We start from the raw sequence: 22,314 nt of genomic DNA, 5'->3' as shown, positions 1-22,314 counted from the left end.
AAAAAAAACAACCACTTGGCAGACAGAAAAAGGAAGGCAAATGTTTGGACCAGAAATTGCTTGGCCATCTTATTTGCAAAATGTCATCAGGATACCCTCGGATACAGAGATATAGAGCCATTTTATCTACCTGGCACCAGGTCACGGAAGTTAGCACCATCATGTTTGCGGATCGAGTCAAAGACCACAGTCCTCGCGGGCATATTCACCCCCATGGCGAACGTCTCCGTGGCGAAGAGGATCTGACCAGAGAAAGATTATTTGAGTTCCTGCGTCTCCCTGTGCTCTTGCAGCCCTCACCCTGAATGAGGTCTACCAGACTCACCTTGACAAGGCCTTTGCTGAACAGCATCTCCACCACTTCCTTGAGGATGGGCAGGATGCCGCTGTGATGCACCCCGATGCCGCGCTTCAAGAGGTCAACCATGTGAACAACCTGAAAGCACAAAATTGCCAGGCAGTTACAAACATAGGCCGGGCCCAGTAGACTGCCTGCCCACCTCTTGAAGCCCAAGAATAGCACTGTCGCTCCTTCATGCCTTTTCAAGAAGCCTATTGCTATTAGCTTAGGTTTCTCTGCTCCTCTCAGCTGAAAGCGATTGCCATTATGCTTCTTGAAAACTCAGGCCACACAGCTCTGGCAGCAACCCAGCTTACTCCCAACTGCCAAAAGAGGAGGCTGCCATATTGAAGACTCAACTCAGGTCTCAGGGGCCGTGTTGAAATCTGCTCCTCATACCTCAGACACATCGGTGACTCTCTCAGCCCCACCTACCTCACAGGGTGTCTGTTGGGGGGTGGGGAAGGTTTGATTCTTCCTTAAGTGGTAGAGAAAGTTGGCATATAAAAACTCCTCTTCTTCTTGGTAGCCATTTTGTTGAGGCCCAGTTGCCTTCCCACATGACAGAAAGTCAAATTCCTGGTTGCCAATTTAACAAGGCATACGTTTTCACACTTTTGTGAGGGTCAGCTGCCCCCCCCCTTGGGTATAATAAGGCCCCCTCCATGCCAAGAAGCCCAATTCCCATGGACACTACACCATACATCTTAAATCACTGCCAGCATCTCAGCTTTTATGTTGTCAAGGCCCACATCTCTCTTACCTGAGGCAACTGGCGGTCGGTGCCCTTCAGGCGGGAGATGCATTTCTGGAAGAAGACGTGGATCTCACTCTTCTCCGTAGTCGTGGTCAGGTCGACGGTGGTGAGCATGGAAGCGTTGTCATCACAGCGATTGCGAGAGAAAGTGAAGGCGACCACTGGGAGCTGGTCCTTCTTACGCAGCATGTCGATGAGGGAGAGCCAGATGTTCTTGTCCTGACAGGAATCCCAAGACGCAAAGCTTGCTCAAGGCCGACACCCTTTGTTAGGTGACTCAGCAACGTTTTAATAACGAGAAAGAGGCTCCCAGATTCAGGCCCCAGTCCCTTATTTTCAACATCCCCAAAGCTGCTGGAACCAGCTTCACCCTGTGCCGAGGCCCCTTTTAACCTTCTAAACTCAGTGAAATTGGCACAAGTTTGTTTTAAGTAGGTTGTTTGGTGGCACTGGTCGGCACCCACAGTTGCTGCTGGGCCGTAGTTTAATGATTAGCGTTGGACTAGAAGGCCCGGGTTCAAATCTCCACTCTGTCATGGAAGCTTGCCGAGTGATCTTGGACCAGTTGCTGTCTCTCACCCTAATCTACACCTCACAGGGCTGCCATTGTGCTAATAAAGTGGATGAGAGAAGAGTGAAGTTGTAAGCCGCTTTGGGTCCCAACTGAGGAGAAAAGTGGGATATAAATAAAATCTACACATACATGCCAAGGAGCAGCACTCCGATTAAGGCAGCTCTCCCTCTTTCCCATCACTTCCACCTGCTCCTTTAATTCAGTTTCCCTTTTCCCCTCTCTCATCCCACTCGCCATTGCTGCTGCTTCAAGTCCCAACTGGTAGCTAAAACTCAAAAGCACACCGCAACAAGCCAGTTTAGGGCTGTCTACCACGAAAGATCTCTTCAGTCAATTATCTGGCCCTTTATCAGCCAATTTAAGCATCGCCATAGCTAACAATCGAGGGGTGGCCCCTGTGCGGATTACCAAATCTGGGCAACGAGGGTAACTCACAACTATACTTTGGGGATCTGCAAAACTGAGTATGTGCCAAAAAAAAAACAAAAAAAACCACGGCAGTGGAGTTTCAGGCACCATTGGGAGCTGCTATAGTAATCCAGGGAATGCACTGCTCCCAAATTTCTTTATGGAAACTTTGGCAGAACAAATATGATGGCCAACAATCTGGAGAAGAAACGTCTTGCCCCTTGAATAGAGGCTTAACGGGATGTTATTTACAAAGTGGAGAGCCAGCGTGCTGTAATGGTTAAGAGCAGTGGTTTGGAGCAGTGGAGAACCAGGTTTGATTCTGATCTGAAGAACCAGATTTGATTCCTCACTCCTCCACATGAGTGGTGGAGGCCAATCCGGTGAACTGGACTTACTTCCCCACACCTATACACAAAGCCAGCTGGGTGACTTTGGACATGTTACAGCTCTCTCTCCCAGCCCCACCTACCTCACAGGGTTGTGGGGAGGGGAAGGGAAGGTGATTGTAAGCCAGTTTGAGTCTCCCTTAAGTGGTAGAGAAAGTCGGCATATAAAAACCAACTCTTCTTCTTATATTATTTACCTTCATGACATGAAAAATTTCGCTTGCCCATTTCCTTAAACCTCTCTTAAAAGGGCAAGACTTTTTTCCCCCTCCAGGTTGTTGGCAAAACCTAACAATGAAGGTTTCTGGGTCAGGGGTGGAGTTGGGGGAAAGGTGTCAAGCATCCTCCAGTCCCGATGCACCTGCTGGCATACCTGCCCTGGCCCAGCTCCTGGGTGCATAGGCTGCTTGGCTCCAAACATCTGAGAATGTTTGCTGGCCCGCTCCTTCTTGGCTTCCATGGCATCATAGTACCTGGAGGGGGGGAAAGCAGAGGTCGGTTCTTACGCCCTTTTGAGTGCGCAGAGTTAAAAGGCAGACGAGTTCTAAGGTGCCAACAACAGTGAAGTCCTTGAGAGTTTGTCTGGAGGACCTCTGGGCCTAGTTCTCATTAAGGAGATAAGCCTGTGCCTTGGATTTGCCACAGGTGGGGCGGCTCACATACCTGAACATACCTACATGCAAAAAAAGTGTCCTCACATAGAAAATTAGCATATCTGGCCTCCTTAGGGATGCCAGCCCCCAGGTAGGACCTGAAGACCCCCTGGAATTACAGCTCATCTCCAGACTACAGAGATCAACTCCCCTGGAGAAAATGGATGCTTTGGAGGGTGGACTCTGTGGCATCGTAGCCCCACCACCACCACCACTCCGGGCTGACAAGGCACAGCCTGGCCCAACCAAGTGACATTTATGTCATATCCGGGCCTTGTAACAAATGAGTTTGACACCCCTGCTCTCGGTCATCTAGAGCAACTGTCGTATGGGGAGCGGTTAAGACGCTTAGGGCTGTTTAGCTTGGAAAGAAGGCGGCTGAGGGGAGACATGATAGAGGTCTGTAAAATTATGCATCGTTTGGAGAGAGTGGACAGGGAGAAGTTTTTCTCCCTCTCCCATAATACTAGAACATGGGGTCATCTGAAGAAGCTGGAGGGTGAAAGATTCAAAACAGATAAAAGGAAGTATTTTTTCACACAACGCATAGTTAAATTGTGGAACTCCCTGCCCCAGGATGTGGTGATGGCTGCCAGCTTGGAGGGCTTTAAGAGGCGAGTGGACATGTTCATGGAGGAGAGGGCTATTCGTGGATACTAATCATGATGCATGCTTGTTCTCTCCAGGATCAGAGGAGCATGCCTATTATATTGGGTGCTGTGGAGCACAGGCAGGATGGTGCTGCTGCAGCCGTCTTGTTTGGGGGCTTCCTGGAGGCCCCTGGTTGGCCACTGTGTGAACAGACTGCTGGACTTGATGGGCCTTGGTCTGATCCAGCACAGCCGTTCTTATGTTCTTATCTCTGCCCTTACCCCTTGGTAAGGAAGCTCCCACGGGCATCCACTAGGAGGAAGAGCTCATTCTGGGTTTTCTGGCTGTTGCCGGTGTACAAGTAATGTTCCAGTGGGACGGGGCGCTTCAGTGTGCTGATCACATAGATTTTCTTCCGCTTGATCCTCCTGTGGAGAACAAGAACACCAACCTTAATGTTTTTTTTTTTTGCTGCTCCTTTGGAAGTCCCTTCCTTCCTCCACCTCAGCCTTCAGGATTGCGACATTTCATGCTAAGGCACGTGGAGACCAGGCCTCAAGCAGGCCTAAAGGCCATTAGCCGCTCCAGCAAGGAACCCTGAGAACTATCGCCAGGCTTATGTCCATATTCAGAGCTAAAGTAATAAAAGCTCAGCACCACAGCAGACTCGCCGTCGTTAATTTACCTCAGCTTGTTAATTTACCTCAGTTTGTTAATTTACCTCAGCTTGTTAATTTACCTCAGCTTGTTCGAATCAGTTATGGAAGATTTTGCTGGAGATGGAGGAGGAACTAGGAGCCAGGCAAATTTCTTCACTAGAAATTTCTTCACTAGAAATATCAAGAAGCCCAAAACATCTACACTTGAAAGACCTTAAAGCAGTATAGCTGCCCTAGGTCCACTGCAAAGTGAACTGGGAACTGTAGTTCTGCCAGGGGACTACAGCTCTTTAAAAGATCACTCTCAGCACCTTCACCAAACTACAGTTCCCTGCCATTTTTGGAGAACGTCGTAGCTGCTAAGACTGGTTTATTAATAGTGACAAAAAAAAAACCGTTTTGAAACAGCTAACATTAAGAGCAGGGGTGGGGAACCTTTTTTCTGCCAAGGGCCATTTGGATATTTATAACATCATTCGCAGACCATGGGCCGTGCATTCTGGCCCTGCCCCCTTTAACCCCTCCATTGTCGCCACTTCCGCCCCCAGCCCTCTTGTAGTACAGAGGGAATACGTTTCTCCGTGGCATGGGTGAGAAAGGGTTAACACGGTTTCTTGGGCGATCCTAGCAGCTCCATAGCTAACGACTCTTCTGCAAGGGGGAAAGAAGGTTCCTTTTCTCGGCAAAACAAACTCTCATCCGCCTTGAATAGAGGCTATTCCTGTCTAGGGGAGTGGACAGATCGCCAGTCTTAGATCCTTCTGAGCTAGAGATCTGCCAGGACCCATGAAGGGCCAGACCAAATGATTTTGCGGGCCTTATATGGCCCCCGGGCCTGACGTTCCCCACCCCTGATTAAGAGAGTTCGTTTCAAACGTTCCGAGTACTTCACTACATGTTCTTCAAGATAAACCCCAATGCATAGATCTGTATTATTATTCCCCATATTTTAGAAGGGGGAACAGGGAAACTCTGGCTTGCCTAAGGCTGCTAGTACATAACACATCAGCAGACCAAAGGCCCATCTTGACTAGCATTCCACTCCCCACAGTAACCCAACCAGATACCCCCAGAAAGCCGATAATGCAAGGCCTCGAGGTCAAACTCTCCCAGATACTGTTTCTCTCCAGCAACCAGTAACCAGAGATACACTGCTCCTGACTATGGAGGTTTCAGGTACCCATCACAGCCAAGAGCCATCGGTGGATCTATCCTCTACAAATCTTTTTCATTTAAAGTCATCTCTATTGGTCATGACTACGTCATCTTGTGGCAGTAGAAGAAGAAGGAGTTGGTTTTTACACGGCGACTTTCTCTACCACTTAAGGAAGAATCAAACCGGCTTACGATTGCCTTCCCTTCCCCTCCCCACAACAGGCACCCTGTGAGGTAGGTGGGGCTGAGAGAGCTGTGACTAGCCCAAGGTCACCCAGCTGGCTTCCTGTGGAGGGGTGGGGAAACAAATCCAGTTCACCAGATGTGCCTCCGCCGCTCATGTGGGGGAGTGGGGAATCAAACCCGGTTCTCCAGATAAGAGTCTACCGCTCCAAACCACCGCTCTTAACCGCTACACCACTAAAACAGCAGAATTCCAGGATGGTGGAAAAGGTCCATTGAGGAGTTCGCAGTTCATCCTCTTTACTCTCTAAGACACAGGTGTTGCTGTTTGGAGTGTACATGCTCCCTTCTTTCCTATGCCTCTACTCCCGCCTCTGACCTGGTGGGCTCCGCTCACCCGATCCAGTCGGCGAACTCGAGGGTGTTGGGGACCGTGGCACTCAGCAGGATTATGTTCACGTGGTCCGGCAGCATGATGAGGACCTCTTCCCAGACCACGCCACGCTGCAAAGGAAGGGGGAGGCTGAGAAAGGAAGAGGGGACGACCCAGCCAAGCTAGTCCCGGGACCCAAGCAAGGAGACACGCAACTCCGAGCCCCGAACAAGCAAAAGGAAGCACTTGCGCAACTTCTTCTAGCGAGGCCTGGGCACCACAAAACAACATCATGGGCACTGGGGAAAAGATACGGTTTAGCAGTTTTGCTTACTGTTCCAGGTTCAATCCCTGACATTGCTGTTAAAAAACAACAACACAAACAAACCAACACACACCTTAGAGCTGCAAGTTTTTAAAATCCGCAGAGGCTCTTCCTAAGATATTGAAGGGCAGCTGCCGGCTAGTTTGGATAAGGGAGCCTGTTTATGCTGATCTCCCGTTCAAAAATACCACGTGGTACAGCCCTTTCTGGGTCAGAATGACATAAGAGGGCATTTAAACACTCACCAACATGGGGGGGGGGAGGCTAAGCTAAAACCTTTCCTCACCAAGGTGTGCTCAGTTTCTAAGGAGAGGGCAACACTGATTTCTATTGTTCTTTACAATCATACATATTACAACGTTAGATCTCTTTTCCTAGCTTTCATCTTCTATCGGTTTCAAAACTGACAAAAGGAAGTATTTCTTTACACAACACACAGTTAAATTGTGGAACTCCCTGCCCCAGGATGTGGTGATGGCTGCCAATCTGGAAGGCTTTAAGAGGGGAGTGGACATGTTCATGGAGGAGCGGGCTATTCGTGGCTACTAGTGAAAATGGGTGCTAGTCATGATGCATGCCTATCCTTTCCAGGATCAGAGGAGCATGCCGAATATGTTGGGTGCTGTGGAACACAGGCAGGATGGTGCTGCTGCAGTCGTCTTGTTTGGGGGCTTCCTAGAGGCACCTGGTTGGCCACTGTGTGAACAGACTGCTGGACTTTGGTCTGATCCAGCATGGCCTTTCTTATGTTCTCCTCACAGTGAACCAGAGAGAGAGAGTGACGGACATTCATATTCTCGGATCCAGAACTGGAATGGAGGCACACAAAATTTTCCCAGACCCACCTCCAGAGTATTTAATAAATCCAGTTCTCCTTAGCCCAGAGCCTATGCAGGCTGTCCATCAGAGTATATGTCACCCTCTCATCCTGTTTCACAACTTTCCTCTCACCTCAGAGTCGTTAATGTAATGCACCTCATCGAAGATCACCCACTCCAAGTCTCTGAGGACATCCGATCCATTATAAAGCATAGACCTGATATGGAGAGTAAAAAAGAAAAGAGGAGTCTTATGACCAGCAGCAGAACAAGGGCTGGCCATAACAGATTTTGGGTATCAAAGAATGGGAAGCTATTTAAAATTGTTGATACTCTTTACCACAAGAGTGAGGTACCATTTGGATTTTCCACTTATCTAGTATCTGAGCACCCAAATATCTTTATTTATAAAATATTTACACCTCCCTTTGCCCTATTTCCCAGAAGCCTGAATACCCCAGAGTAGCCTGATCTCAGAAGCTAAGCAGAGTCAGCCCTGGTTAGTACTTGGATGGGAGACCACCAAAGAAGTCCAGGATCTCTAAGCAGAGGCATGAAATTGCAAACCACTTCTGCCCACCTCTTGTTCTGGAAAACTCCATGTGGGGTTGCCATAAAGAAGGAGGAGGAAGAGGAGGAGGAGGAGAAGAGTTGGTTTTTATATGTGTACTTTCTCTACCACCTAAGGAAGAATCAAACTGGCTTACAATCACCCTCCCTTCTCCTCCCCACAACAGACACCCTGTGAGGTAGGTGGGGCTGAGAGAGTGTAACTAGCCCAAGGTCACCCAGCTGGCTTCATGTGGAGGAGCGGGGAAACCAATCCAATTCACCAGATTAGCATCCACCACTCATGTGGAGGAGTGGGGAATCAAATCCGGTTCTCCAGATCAGAATCCACCACTCCAAACCACTACACCACGCTGATAGCACTTAGCAGATCCCCCCCCCCTTAGAAATAACTCCCTTCCTCCTCCTGCGTTGTGCAGGGGGTTGGACTGGATGACCCTGGTGGTCCCTTCCAACTCTATGATTCCTTAAAAAAAATAAAGACTGCAGCCTATGTAGACCCAAGAGGAATAGTTGTACTAGAAACTTGTTTAATGTCTTAAAGAAATGAATAGCTGAAATTCTCTGAATTCTCTCTCTCCCCTGCTGCGTGCGTGCGTGAGAGAGTTGCTTCCAATTTACAGCAACCCTATGAATCAAAGTCCTCCAAAATGTCCTATCTTTAACAGCCTTGCTCAGGTCTTGCAAATTGAGGGCTGTGACTTCCTTTATAGAGTTAATCCATCACATTTGCTCTTCCCCTTTTCAAGCTGCCTCCCACTTTTCCTGGCATTCCCAGTATGAATTCCATATGCCAATATTAAATCCGTAGAACACACACACAGCATTTCACGCATAGAATCATTCGAGACGTGACGGCCACAAGCCCGCCAGTTTGGTCAAGACCCCATGAGGGGTTGCCATTAACTGGTTGCGCCTTGACATAAATTGGTTGCGCTTGAGCCACAGCCCCTCCCCCACATTAGCCCCCTAACCCTCACCGGAGGATTTCTGTGGTCATGATGAGGCAGGAGGCTTCCGGGTGCAACTGAACATCCCCTGTCAAGAGCCCAACATCCCCGAAGGTATTCTTGAAATCCCGGAACTTCTGGTTGGAAAGAGCTTTGATCGGGGAAGTGTAAACGGTGCTGGGATGGAAAACAAGAAGGTGGAGAGGAAAAGAGTTAGAAGCCTCACCTGGCAAGATCTTGGGTTCTGAGGAAACACGCATGTGTATTTGCTGATCTAGGCAGAATATGTCATAGGCTCTGTCTCTGAGCGCAGGTGACAAGTCTTCTAAAAAGTAACACAATCTGGAGGTGGAGGGAGTCTTTAAAACCACCAAATGCCAAAAACAAAAAACCAGGAGGGAAAAAAAAACACCAAAGAAGAAGAAGAGTTGGTTTTTATATGCTGATTTTCTCTAACCTTTTAAAAGGAGAATCAAACTAGCTTACAGTCTCCTTCCCTTCCACTCTCCACAACAGGCACCTTGTGATGTAGGTGAGGCTGAGAGAGTTCGAAGAGAACTGTGACTGGCCCAAAGTCACCCAGCTGGCTTCATGTGCATACCTATTATCTCCAGGATTAAAGGAGCATGCCTATTAAATTAGGTGCTGTGGAACACAGGCAGGATGCTGCTGCAGTCTTCTTGTTTGTGGGCTTCCTAGAGGCACCTGCTGGACTTGATGGGCCTTGGTCTGAGCCAGCATGGGCTTTTCTTATTTAAACTGCAGAGGAAGGGGATTGAACCTGGAGCTGTGGCGGCAAAGCTGATGATACATGACTCCACCCCAATCTTCTCCCCAGCCCTGCATTCAAGGGACATCCCTCACTCCGTTCCTCATCGAACTGGGACCAGGCAGGGCTGTGGTGGGCAGGCCCAGCGCTGTCAGGTTCTCCACAGAGAGGGGGACGCGATCGACAGGGGGCATTCTCTCACCGGGTCATGTGCTTCTGCGAGAGGGCGATGGCGTATTCGGCTACCACAGTCTTTCCAGCTGAGGTGTGGGCAGCCACGAACACGGAGTCGTGCTTCTCCAAGTGCAGAATGGCCTGTTTCTGGAAAACATCCGGCTCAAAAGGCCACTGACAACCAAAGAGGAAAAAGTCACATGGTAAACAGAGTTCCGCCCATGCAGTCCTCGGCCTTCCTCCTCTGGCATCCCCCTCCCCATGGCAGGCCTCTCACCTTGAAAGCTGGGTCTGGAATTCGCTTGTAGAAGTCATCCACAGGGGAGCTAACATCCACGAGGATGGCCCACTGCTCCTTGAGGGGCTCGGCGGCAGGAGCCGGAGCAGCTTGTGGGGCTGGTTTGGGGCCAGATGTCACCTCCTGAGAATCAAGGCCACAGAGCACGTACGTGTGAAAGAGTCAAGAAATGGAAGGTAAGAGGACAATTGATTTTCTGCCTATGGCTAGCAAGAGAGGATCTCCAAAGTGAACAATGTGTATTATTATTTCCACTCATTTCCACTTATTATCCCACCCTCCCCGGCCAAAACCGGGCTCGGAGCAGGTTACAAAATATAAATGTCCCAGACCAGAACCAACAGGTTGAACTGGAAGGATGGACCAGAACCAACGGGTTGAAATTAAATCAAAAGAGTTTCCGTCTAGACATTAGGAAGAATTTTCTAACAGTTAGAGCGGTTCCTCAGTGGAACAGGCTTCCCCGGGAGGTGGTAAGCTCTTCTTCCATAGAGGTTTTTAAGAAGAGGTTAGATGGCCATCTGTCAGCAATGCTGATTCCGTGACCTTAGGCAGATGATGAGAGGGAGGGTATCTTGGCCATCTTCTGGTCACTAGGGGTGTGGAGGGGAGGAGGTAGTTGTGAATTTCCTGCATTATGCAGGGGGTTGGACATGATGACCCTGGTGGTCCCTTCCAACTCTATGATTCTATGAAATCAGTAAAAAACTGGACTATGGTTGAGGCAGGCTACGGTTTCCTATAGATTAATGCTGGCCTCCCTAACCTCCCCGCTGTGGTAATATCTTTTTATCTTTTATTCAGTCTATATTTATTCCGTCTGCTTTCCTAGCTGATGTTGTGTTTTGTGTTACACTTTAAAGGCGCCTTAGGTAAATTAGGATGATATTTATATGATTTTATAGGGCTATTTTAAAATGTTTTAAGCCCCTGCAGAACTCTTTGAGGTCCCGCAGGGCCCTGATGTTACTAGGGAGGCTATTCCACCAGGCAGGGGCCAGGGCAGAAAAAGCCCTGGCCCTGGTCGAGGCCATCCGGACGCTCCTTGGGCCGGGGACCACCAAAAGATTGTTATTAGCTGAATGGAGAATCAGGTGCTCAAAACTTGCAAGTTTAAACGCCAGCTTCTGTGAATGATCAAGAAATTCCACAGCTGCCAGTGGGGAACAGCACAAAAATCTGCCGAGGCCTGGCTTTCAGGGGGGAAAGGAACAGAGCGGAGCTGCAGGATCAAAATTAAGCGAAGCCCGCAGAAAAACGGCAATTTGTTTTGTGGCATCTGCAGCACTTCGGCCTGCTTCCCCTCAGCTTCTGCCCTCAAATCCCTGACAACTGGCTAGGGTACCTCACGTTCCTGGCTGGTGCTCTACTGTCCGGTTCCCCGTTCTGCCCCTGCCTTCCCCCCCCCACTCTCATACTTACTAAAACATTTACGTCCCGCCCTCCTCGTGGTTCAAGGTGGCTTGGCAGCCAAATTTAAAGCATTACCATTTGAAACAGATAGAATAAAACCCTGGATACTGCCCTTGCGGGAAAAGGCGCCTGCCCTTTGTGCCCCAACAAAAGCTCTGATGAATAAAATGGACTGGGCCCTAGGCCTTCAGAAGGAAACCCTCTCCACAAGGCAGCCTGCTGTCTTTCCTGTGGCCCTGTGTTCTCAGACACTAACCCATGAGGCGCACACTAGGGTTGCCAGGTACCTCTTCACCACCAGTGGGAGGTTTCTGGGGAGAAGCCTGAGGTGGGGGATTTTGTGAAGGGGAGGGACTTCAATGCCATAGAGTCCAATTGTCAAAGCGGCCATTTTCTCCAGGTGAACTGATCTCTATCAGCTGGAGATCAGCTGTAATAGCAGATCTCCAACAAGTGCCTGGAGGCTGGCACGCACATATGAGGCCCTGGCCCTATGACTATCCGGCTGACTTCAACTAGAGCCAGGGATTTTTTGGCCCTGGCTCCGGCCTGGTGGAATTCCCTTTCTAACAAGGCCTCAAAGAGTTCTGCAGGGCCTGCAAATCAGAGATATCTCCTCTGCTTAACAATTTCCCTGGCCAACCTGACGTGTTTTTGGCCAAGATGCTCCTACCAGATGAAAAACCACAGATTTCACTTCTGACCGCCAAATTTTGTGCAGCAGCTATCAAAATATGCTGTACCATTAGGATGATAAACTGAATTACTCTACTATTTTAAAATATTAAGGGGGGGTTATGTCAAGTTACGTGATGCTTACACAAGCGCCATTCATATATTGCAATTTGTAGGTGTAGGTTATATGTTGTATTTTTCTAGCTGGTCACTGACTGTATTAATAAAATTTGATTTGATATTCCAGCAGGCCTACAGCTGAGGACAGCGACGGTTCCATCAGATCTGGCCTCCTTATTCCTCCCCCATGGTGCTATGATTTTATTTGGGGGATGCTGACTGTGGTTTCTGACCTTCTCTGGCTAATGCCCCTATAGAGCGCCATCTGCTTAAATATAATAGTTATGTATATTTTTATCATAGAATCAGAGTTGGAAGGGACCACCAGGGTCATCTAGTCCAACCCCCTGCACAATGCAGGAAATTCACAACTACCTCCCGCCCCCCACACCTCCAGTGACCAGAAGAAGGCCAAGATGCCCTCCCTCTCAACATCTGCCTAAGTTCAACAGAATCAGCATTGCTGACTGATGGCCATCTAAACTCTTCTTAAAAACCTAAAGAAGAGGTTAGATGACCATCTGTTAGCAATGCTGAAGTTTTCATAGAATCATAGAGTTGGAAGGGACCACCAGGGTAATCTAGTCCAACCCCCTGCACAATGCAGGAAATTCACAACTACCTCCTCCCCCACACCCCCAGTGACCCCTACTCCATGCCCAGAAGATGGCCAAGATGCCCTCCCTCTCATGATCTGCCTAAAGACACAGAATCAGATCATATGACTATGGTCATTTCCTTCTTGTGTTTTATTGTTGTTAGCCGCCCTGAGCCTGGCTTTGGCCAGGGAGGGCGGGGTAGACATTAAATTGAAACAAACAAATAAACACATCCCCACCTTAAACACCAGCTCTTCCAGGCTGCTTGCCCTCTGCAGAGGGGCCGGTTCTGCGGGAGGCTTTTGTTCCTCCTTAGCCCCTCCCCTCCCTTTCCCCTTCTTCTTCCTCTTCTCCGCTTCCTCCGCCTTCTCCTTGTCTTCCTCGTCGCTGGAGGATCCCAGCTCAAAGGTGTCCAGTGCCCCCAGCAGGTGGGTCAGGTTCAGCAAGCCCGGGGAGGCCTTGAGCTCTGAGGAGGGGAAGACGTGAGTCAGAGGTGCCAAGCCGACAGGATGGGGTCTGAAATGAAGAAGGGCTGACCCGAGGTTAAGGCTCAGGAAAAACACAGGCAGCCAGGAGCGGCCAGGGTGGCAGAACTCTTTTGCAAAGAGAAAGTGGGAAGAAGCCCTTGCTGAGGACAGCTGCACACTCTTCGGGCTGAGGACCACCAGCAGATTACTGTTGGTAGAGTGTGAAGCTCTTTGGGGAGCCGGTCCCGCAGGTACAATGGTCCCAAGGTACTTAGTTGGGTGCCATCTACACGTTTGAACTGGGTTCAGTTTTAAAGTTTTTACTTGTCCGTTTTAATGCCGATGTATTTATATGGTCGATTGTATTTATTCTGTGGGAAGCCACCCTGAGCCCGGGGTATAAATTTAATGAATTAATTAATCTTCCCCCTTAAGTCCAAGCTACTACTTGGGAGTTCCCTCAAGATATTCCTGAAAGCAGCCCCATTCGGGCCTTTCAAAAAGACGCAGTCCCGAAAGATCCTCTTCCCGCCCCCAAGGCGGTTACCTTGTTTGGTGAACTCCACCCCCTTCTTCCAACCAGGCGGAACAGTCAGCAAGTCTGAGGGAGAGAAAGGGGGGGGGGACAACATGAAGGGACACTCTGAATAAAAGTGAAAGTATTACTACCTTATTTATTTAGAAGTAGAAAAGAGCAGGAGTCTAGTCGCACCTTAAAGACTAACAAAATTTCTGCCAGGGTATGAGCTTTCGTGAGTTACAGCTCACTTCTTCAGATCCTTTATTTATTTAGAATATTTCTATGCCATCTCTTCAGAGACCTGCTTGAGGCAGTTCACAATTAAAAATACAAGCTGTTAGACATAGCAGCATAAAAAAGGACAGGTTGAGCATCCTTTATCCGGACTGCTTGGGACCAGAAGGGACCCAAAAAAAGGACAGGCTGAGTATTCCTTATCCGAACTCCTTGGGACCGTATTTTGGATATTTCCATATATTGGAATTTTTGCATAATGAGATATGTTGGGGATGGGACCCAAATTCATTTATGTTTTATATAGACGTTATACACATAGCCTGAATGTAATTTTTAACTATTTTTAATAATTTTGTGTACATTGAACCATTAGAAAGCAAAGGTGTAACTATCTCATCAGAATAACTGTATCAGCTGTTAAAGAAGAACAATAACAAACTAACACCGGTAGGCTTTCAGTCTTCACCTACAATCCTGTGTACGCTGTTTTTTTATTTTTTAGGTGAGAGGAAACATTGAAAGCAGGCAGCACAGATCTTGCCTGCATGCCGGCTCGAAGGGTCCAGTTTTCTGATCAGTCCGGATATGGGATAGCTGGATAAGGGATACCCTACTTGTATTCATAAAGCAGAAGACGACCATTAAAAAGATAGCAAGATTTTTTTAAATGCTAATTAAAAGCCTGACCCCAAAATGAGAGTAAAGTAGGCAGCAGACAGGCCTCGAGGGGGACAATGTTCCAAAGACGAGGTTCCACCACAGAAAATGCCCTTCCTCTAATCACCACATGCTTCACCTCTGAAGGGGGGGAGGAGAATAGGGCTTGTGCGACAGCTCTTGTGGGCTAGACAGTATGGGAGGAGACATTCCTTCAGGCACCCTGATCCCAAGCCGGTTAGGGCCCCTAAAGGTAAGAACCAGCACTCTGAATTGTGCCTGGAAACAGACAGGTAAACAGTGCAGATCTTTCATCACAGAAGCAATACAATCCCCGCAACCAACCTGACAACAGCCTGGCCGCTGCCTTTTGGACAACCTGATGCTTCAGGGACGAACCGGCCCATTAACTTAGCAGGCCGGTGTCCGTGAGGGCACAAGCTGAGCCCGGTGAGCACCTGTAGAACTGCAAACCCGACAGGGGTCAGGCGTCTGGGAACCCAGGCAGCGGCAACGCTGACGGGTGTAAGCTCGCCCACTAAAAAAAGAAGGGGGAGAAACCTCTGATAGAAGACAGAGAAAAAATGCCGAGTTAACAGATGAGCCTACAAAGGCTCAGAAAACGTCCAGCACCGGAGACAAGAAACACAGCGGCGCCGACTTCGAGCAGAGGCGCACCGACCCTTCTTACGAGGGGCTCCAGTACCTTTCTGGAAATCTATGTCCTCTTCCAGGTCTCCTTGAGTCTTGATTTGCTCTAAGCTGGGCTCGTCCATCCCGCCTGCAGAGGGTGAAACAAAACCACGGTAGGCAGCAAGCCCCTAACAGCACAGTAAGATTTCTGCAACCGCGACACTCAAATTCTGCGACTTAATCGGGCAAACGTGCTCAGGGCTTTCTCCACTGAATGCAAATGTTATGCACTGACTCACTGTTCGTAATGAACAGGGCTTTCGGCTCATGCTCTCCAGCCAAGCCATCACAAGCTTCCTCAGCGTGCAATGTTACATCACTAACCCCTCCCATGGGGTAGGAAGGAGAGCCCAGTACCTGGCCAGTAGGGGTAGTTGGTGGCACTGCCTCTCAGTGCTTCAGCTGGGGGTCCAGGCGCCCGCTGGAAGGAAAGTGAATTTTTGGCTGATAAGCCCATATTGTCCACCAGAGCCTGGAAAACAGACGGGGGGAAACATTAGGAAGGAAGCACATGTTATCTCAGAGACCTACTGCCGCCACTTCTTTCCTCTGAAAATTGTTCTGATTGCATAACTTCTGATTTCATAACTCAAGAATCATTACTATCTAAGCTGGGGACAGTGGCAGAATGGAAACCTCAAGAGCTATACCCCTTTGTAATCTTCCCTTGGGCCACTGGGGGGCAGCAAAGTCAGATCAACAGCGGAGCCAAGCTACCCACAGAAGGGACTGGAGATGTGTCAGATGAAATAAAGTCTAAGTTGGATCATTTCTACTGCAGCTCTTCCCTTTCTAGAGAGGGGAACAGGCAGTGAAAGCAATTCGATGGCTTCCTTCCTTATTACTCCCATGGTACCTTTACACTACCAAAGTACGTTGAAGAAGAAGAGTTGGTTTTTATACGCCAACTTTCTCTACCACTTAGGGAAGAACCAAACCGGCTGACAATCACCTTCCCCACAGCAGACACCTGTGAGGTAGGTGGAGCTGAGAGAGCTCCAAGAGAGCTGTGACTAGCTCAAGGTTACCCAGCAGGCTTCATGTGGAGGAGTGGGAAAACCAACCCGGTTCACCAGATTAGCGTCTGCCGCTCATGTGGAGGAATGGGGAATCAAACCCGGTTTTCCAGATTAGAGTCCAGTAAGCCCTCCAAACTGGGGTGTGGGGTGGGAAGCACTTCTCACCTCTCTGAAACCCAGCAGCTCCCCTGTAGTAGGGTTACGGTCAGCCTGAAGTGTTGAATGCACAGGGGTGATGTCAACCTCGAAAAGCGATTCAGCGTCTTTCTCACGGGGCCAGAACCTGCCTCAAGAGAGCAGGAGGTGGTGTTAAGAGCCATTTCCCCCCCTCTGCCTTCTCCACAGCAGCAGGAGAGTTCCCACCCCCGTTTACGGATTGTTGGTGATCACATCCCGTTTTGCTCATTTTGGAAGCCAAGTCTCGGACTCCTGGTACCCTGCACAAGGTGCCTGTCTTAAGAACATAAGAACGGCCCTGCTGGATCAGACCAAGGCCCATCAAGTCCAGCAGTCCGTTCACACAGCGGCCAACCAGGCGCCTCTAGGAAGCCCACAAACAAGACGACTGCAGCAGCACCATCCTGCTTGTGCTCCACAGCACCCAAAATAATAGGCATGCTCCTCTGATACTAGAGAGAATAGGTATGCAGCATGACTAGTATCCATTTTAACTAATAGCCATGAATACCCCTTTCCTCCATGAATATGTCCACTCCCCTCTTAAAGCCCTCCAAGCTGGCAGCCATCACCACATCCTGGGGCAGGGAGTTCCACAATTTAACTATGCGTTGTGTGAAAAAATTCTTCCTTTTATCTGTTTTCAATCTCTCATCCTCCAGCTTTAGCAGATGACCCCGTGTTCTAGTATTATGGGAGAGGGAGAAAAACCTCTCCCTGTCCACTCTCTCCAAACCATGGATAATTTTGTAGACCTCTATCATGTCTCCCCTCAGCCACCTTCTTTCCAAGCTAAACAGCCCTAAGCATCTTAACCGCTCCCCATAGGACAGTTGCTCTAGTCCCCTAATCATTTTGGTTGCTCTTTTCTGCACCTTCTCAAGCTCTGTAATATCCTTTTTTAGGTGTGGTGACCAGAACTGTACACAGTATTCCAAGTGTGGTCTCACCATAGATTTGTACAAGGTCAGTATGATATCAGCAGTTTTATTTTCTATTCCATGGAGCCTGTGGCTGCATCGTTTATTTATTTATTTTTCAAATTTCCAGCCCACCCCGAGCTAGAAAAGATTCTTAAATGTAAGGATGTGTCACTGGCAACTAAGATCAGGATAATCCATGCCAGTGTATTCCCTATTACTATGAATGGGTGTGAAAGCTGGACAATGAAAAAAGCTGATAGAAAGAAAGTTAATTCCTTTGAAATGTGGTGTTGGAGGAGGGTGTTACGGATACTGTGGACTGCCAAAAAAAAAAAAAAAATCAGTGGGTTATAGATCAAATCATGCCTGAACTGACCCTAGAAGTTAAAATGACTAAACTGAGTCCCATTATGAGAAGACAAGAGTCATTGGAAAAGACAACAATGCTAGGAAAAGTGGAAGGCAGCAGGAAAAGAGTAAGACCCAACAAGAGATAGATTGACTCTATAAAGGAAACCATGGCCCTCAGTCTGCAAGATCTCAGCAAGGCTGTTAACAATAGGACGCTTTGGAGGACATTGATTCATAGGGTCACCATAAGTCGGAAGCGATTTGACAGCACCTAACACACACGCCTCACAGGCTACAGCTGGCTCAGGGTGGGTAACAACATCTAAAACCATACCACAAATCGTAATAACAACAATGAACCATCAGTGTAAAACCTGACAGCATAAAATCATTAAAACTGACAATCGAAAGATGGCACACAATTCTCACTGTGCTGACTGAGATAAACAGGCAGCCAACCCTCCAAGTCCACACCAGTTGTGCATGGGAAGGGGGGAAGGCAGAGAGGCCAATAAAAATGATACCCACAGCTGTCCTCAACTATTGGCCTGGCAGAAAAACTCTGCCTTGCAGGCCCAAGGGACTCTTTAAGGTCTCGCAGAGCCTTGATGGCATGAGGCAGAGCATTCCACCAGGCCAGAATACCTTACCTGTGAGACTTCTCGAAGTGGTGGATGGGAAGCCAGTCTGGGGTGCTGAGGAAACGCTGCTCCAGTTCAGACGCCAGCTCCTCGGCGTAAGGGGGCAATCCGTGGGGCAGCTAGGGGGGTGGACAGGAAAGGTGGAGGCCTCAGCCATGAAATCTCAAACGCAGAAGCAACGGATGGGACCCAGCCACCCACTGAGCGGAGTCTGAAGCCTTTCGTCCGCCTTAAGGGCCTCTTGCCCTGACCTGGGCGGCCCAAGCTGGCCCAGTCTCAACAGATCTTGGAAACCCAAGCAGGGTCAGCCCTGGTTAGTACTTGGATAGGAGACCACCGGGGAAGTCCAGGGTTGCTGTGCAGAGGCAGGCAATGGCAAAACACCTCTGTTAAGTCTCTTGCCTTGAAAACCCAACAGGGCTCCTTATGCTGGAGAAAGATTTTAGAATTTGCTGAGCGGAGTGAGATAGATAGTTTATTTGCGGCCCTTGGCCAGATAAAACAAGATAACATGGACTAAAATGGTCATACCGACAAAGGTTACAGTCCGAGTCTTAAGTCACTTAAAAAAATAAAATAAATAAAATAAATAACATCCAAGTTACATCTGCCATTTGGACTAAGAGACTACTCTGTGGCAACAAATTTTCATTGCAGCCGTACAAAATTTTGCTACCTGAGAGGTGATTGAGGGATTATCTCCTTGTAGGAGCTTTTCTAACTTTTCTCTTTCCCTGTTGGGTCCCATCCTCAGTATGAGGGGCTCAATAAACTTAGAACGGGGTATAGTGTAATAGTTACAGTTCAGGAGAACATGTTCAGTGGTTTCTAAATCCCCGGATTTGCAGGGGCATAGTCTCTCTGCCCTGGGTATTTTCTTGAATTTCCCCTCTAACATAGCAGAGGGTAAGGCTGTGCACCTAGCCAAGGTAAAAGCCCTCCTATGTTTGTTTATCTCTAAGTAACGGAGATAGGCTGCCGGTGCAAGGATAAATTTGGAGTGGGGGTGGGGAGCCATAAATAGGGGCACTCTTGCTAGAGCTACTTGTCGCTCAATATCTTTAACTCCTTGGTTTATAGTTGACTTAGCTTGATCCCACCCTAACTGAAGTAGTGCTAGGGGGGTAAAACCCAGGTTATTTAGTTTGTCTTCAATGGCTATTATCCACTTTGACCTAAAGGTATCACAAAGAATCAGTGGAAGAAGACCCTTGGGGACTGAGCGGAGTGGTTGTACCCATCCCAGTACGTCCCATACCAAGAATACCCAGAGCCGGTTTTTCCCTCCTCCTGAGCCACCACGACATCTTCAGATGCCACCCTACACAAATGCTTTTTTTATTTGCCTGCTTGCTTTGATGTTTTATTGTTAACACCTTTGGTCAAAGAATAGCACAGAATACTGAGCCATGCTGGGAATTTTCTTTCACATTTTTTACCTCAGCTTTCCTCAAAGGAGCTCAGGAGCCTTGTAAGGATTCTCCCATCCCTCCCTCATTTTATCCCCGATGATGCAAGCTAGGTTGAGAGACAGAGAGTATCAGGCCTTAAATCAACCACGGAGGTTCATGGGAAAGTGAGGATTTGAACACAGCTCCTCTCTGGTCCTAAGTCCAGCACTCTAAACACTATGCCTCACTGGCTTTTGGACCGTCTTCAAACAAATTTTCTATTCACCCGAATGAGCAGCCGCCCATTACTCTGGGACACTGTTCTCTCGTTTCTGGCCCTTACCGTGGTCAGTGGAAATCCCTCTCCATCAGGCTTCTCCTCTTGGGTGATGAGCTCAAAGCGGCCAGCGCATCCGACCTCCAGAATCGAGAGAGGCAGCTCCAAAGGACCTCTGGGGGGCAGGGCTTGAAGACAAAAACATGGGTGCTTCAAAATCCACCTTGCCACTGCTGTATTTTTTAATCTCTGCTATTGCTGAAACCCAGTGCTGAAAGGCAATATCAGGGGAGGGCCTCAGCCTCTATGTCTTGTGGGCTAGCCTTTCAGGATAACTGGCTGGCTGCTGTATGAAAAAAGAATGCTGGACTAGAGGAACGATCAGTCTGATCCAGCAGGGCTCTTCTTACCACTTGACACCACACCCAGGATAATTTGATTTTATAACCTTGTGTATCTGAATTTTGATCATTATTGTGGTACCTGGGCAGGTGATACATTGCCTCCCAGGCATTTCAACCACCGAGGCTTCAGCTTCACATCTCAGAGTCAAAACCTGGGTGTCTTGTCATTTGAACACTATCCCTCCAAAACACTAAAGTTTTACAAGATTTACAAGTCCCAAATAAAACACGCATGAGCTGCCAGCGCTCCTCCCCACCATACAGTTATCTTCCCTTTTCCCTAGCACAGGGTCCTTTTAACACCCACATGACAAGCAGAAATCCCACTGGTGCAGTTTCCCCCCTGCTATAGGTATGGAGGAAGCACTCATCTGTCAAATTTGTTTGCCATGCAGTTGTTTAGAGGCAGAAGAGCTCTGCTATAAAAGCAGAAGCCAACAGTAAGAGGATTTTTATATTGTTAATTTTTTTTTTAAAAAATGTGAACATTGTTTTCTGCTGTGCAGCGCTAAAAGCTTTCCATAGTTTCGCAATAACCAATATCGCAAGTAAATTATTTATTATTGACATCCCACTCACCACCTTTCTTTTCTCAAAAAGAGAAAAACAAAACCCTCTAGGTAGCTAACCCCCCCAAAAATTACAAAACAAACTTGCTGAAAGCCTTGCCATTTCTCCCTCTTTTCCTTGCACTGTGGCTGGCTGGCTGCTAGATTCCAACAATTGTATTTATTCAGATGATTCACAGCCTGCTTTTCTTTCACTGTGTGACGGTCCAGTCGTCATATGAATGCACATATTCTACGCATAGACACCACTATACCACTGGCAAATCTGAAAAAGTGAGCTGTGACTCAGGAAAGCTCATACCCTGCCAGAAACAGTTAAATTGTGGAACTCCCTGCCCCAGGATGTGGTGGTAGCTGCCAACCTGGAAGGCTTTAAGAGAGGAGTGGGATATCCATGGCTGCTAGTCAAAATGGATACTAGTCATGATGTGTACCTATTCTCTCCAGGATCAGAGGAGCATGCCTATTCTGTTAGATGCTGGGGAACACGGGCAGGATAATGCTGCTGCTGCAGTCGTCTTGTTTGGGGGCTTCCTAGAGGCCCCTGGTTTGGCCACTGTGTGAACAGACTGCTGGACTTGGCGGGCCTTAGGTCTGATCCAGCAGGGCCTTTCTTATGTCCTTACGTAGAAGTGTTGCTAGTCTTTAAGGTGCTACTGAACTCTTGCTCTTTCTAACACTATACCATTGACTTTAATAAACCTGTATTCAAAGAAAGCTTCTTCCTTTTTAAAAAAAAAAAAGTTATGCCCAAGCCAGCTACCCCCTCTCCCTGCCCCCCAGCCTCCCCTTCCTCACCTATCCTCTCCAGCTCCATGTCTACAGTTGCAGCTGCCACAAGGGCCCGGCTTCACCTAACCCGGAAGTACTCCCCAGCATAGTAAGGGCAACAATTCCAGCAACGGGCAAAGGAAGAGGGTGCAGAAGCGGCGGAAACCAGTGGCTACGCCGGGCGGAAGTAACCACTCTTGCCCGCCCCTGAGGAGCGGAAGTGAAAGTTCTTAACTTAAAAGGGATTTGTCGATCGTAGTAAGGGTGGGCGTGGCCGTAGACAAAGGGAAGAACCGACATTTCTTTTTGTCGGCTTCAGGAAAACAGGAAGTGAACAGACTGTGGTCCAATGGCAAAGCGTTATGCAAATTATAACGCGTTTCCCCCTGCCACACTGCCATTTACCGTAACCAAGCGGCCTTTT

The 22,314-nt window shown here is 48.4% G+C and overlaps 1 protein-coding gene across 1 annotated transcript in view; it reads right to left on the bottom strand.

Annotated features, from left to right (window-relative positions):
• The window catches only part of SKIC2 (SKI2 subunit of superkiller complex), a 45,561-nt gene extending 23,618 nt beyond the window's left edge, over positions 1-21,943 (bottom strand). Inside the window, exons 1-18 of the mRNA XM_056851391.1 lie at positions 21,918-21,943; positions 20,213-20,334; positions 18,488-18,597; positions 16,552-16,669; positions 15,725-15,839; positions 15,381-15,455; positions 13,808-13,861; positions 13,033-13,259; positions 9,966-10,109; positions 9,717-9,862; positions 8,776-8,922; positions 7,359-7,443; positions 6,107-6,213; positions 3,994-4,140; positions 2,842-2,941; positions 1,104-1,316; positions 326-436; positions 131-242 (exon numbers count right to left, since the gene is read on the bottom strand). Of these exons, the coding sequence (XP_056707369.1) occupies positions 131-242; positions 326-436; positions 1,104-1,316; positions 2,842-2,941; positions 3,994-4,140; positions 6,107-6,213; positions 7,359-7,443; positions 8,776-8,922; positions 9,717-9,862; positions 9,966-10,109; positions 13,033-13,259; positions 13,808-13,861; positions 15,381-15,455; positions 15,725-15,839; positions 16,552-16,669; positions 18,488-18,597; positions 20,213-20,334; positions 21,918-21,936 (2,152 nt within the window). The 5' untranslated portion in view covers positions 21,937-21,943. The remainder of the gene's footprint in view (positions 1-130; positions 243-325; positions 437-1,103; positions 1,317-2,841; positions 2,942-3,993; positions 4,141-6,106; positions 6,214-7,358; positions 7,444-8,775; positions 8,923-9,716; positions 9,863-9,965; positions 10,110-13,032; positions 13,260-13,807; positions 13,862-15,380; positions 15,456-15,724; positions 15,840-16,551; positions 16,670-18,487; positions 18,598-20,212; positions 20,335-21,917) is intronic.
• Between the last annotated feature and the right edge of the window lie 371 nt (positions 21,944-22,314).

Source organism: Euleptes europaea, chromosome 1 (assembly GCF_029931775.1).
Source record: "Euleptes europaea isolate rEulEur1 chromosome 1, rEulEur1.hap1, whole genome shotgun sequence".
In the NCBI taxonomy this organism is placed as follows: Eukaryota; Metazoa; Chordata; class Lepidosauria; order Squamata; family Sphaerodactylidae; genus Euleptes; species Euleptes europaea.
Note: the sequence above shows the minus strand (reverse complement) of the source record. Positions and strands in the feature narration are given on the sequence as shown.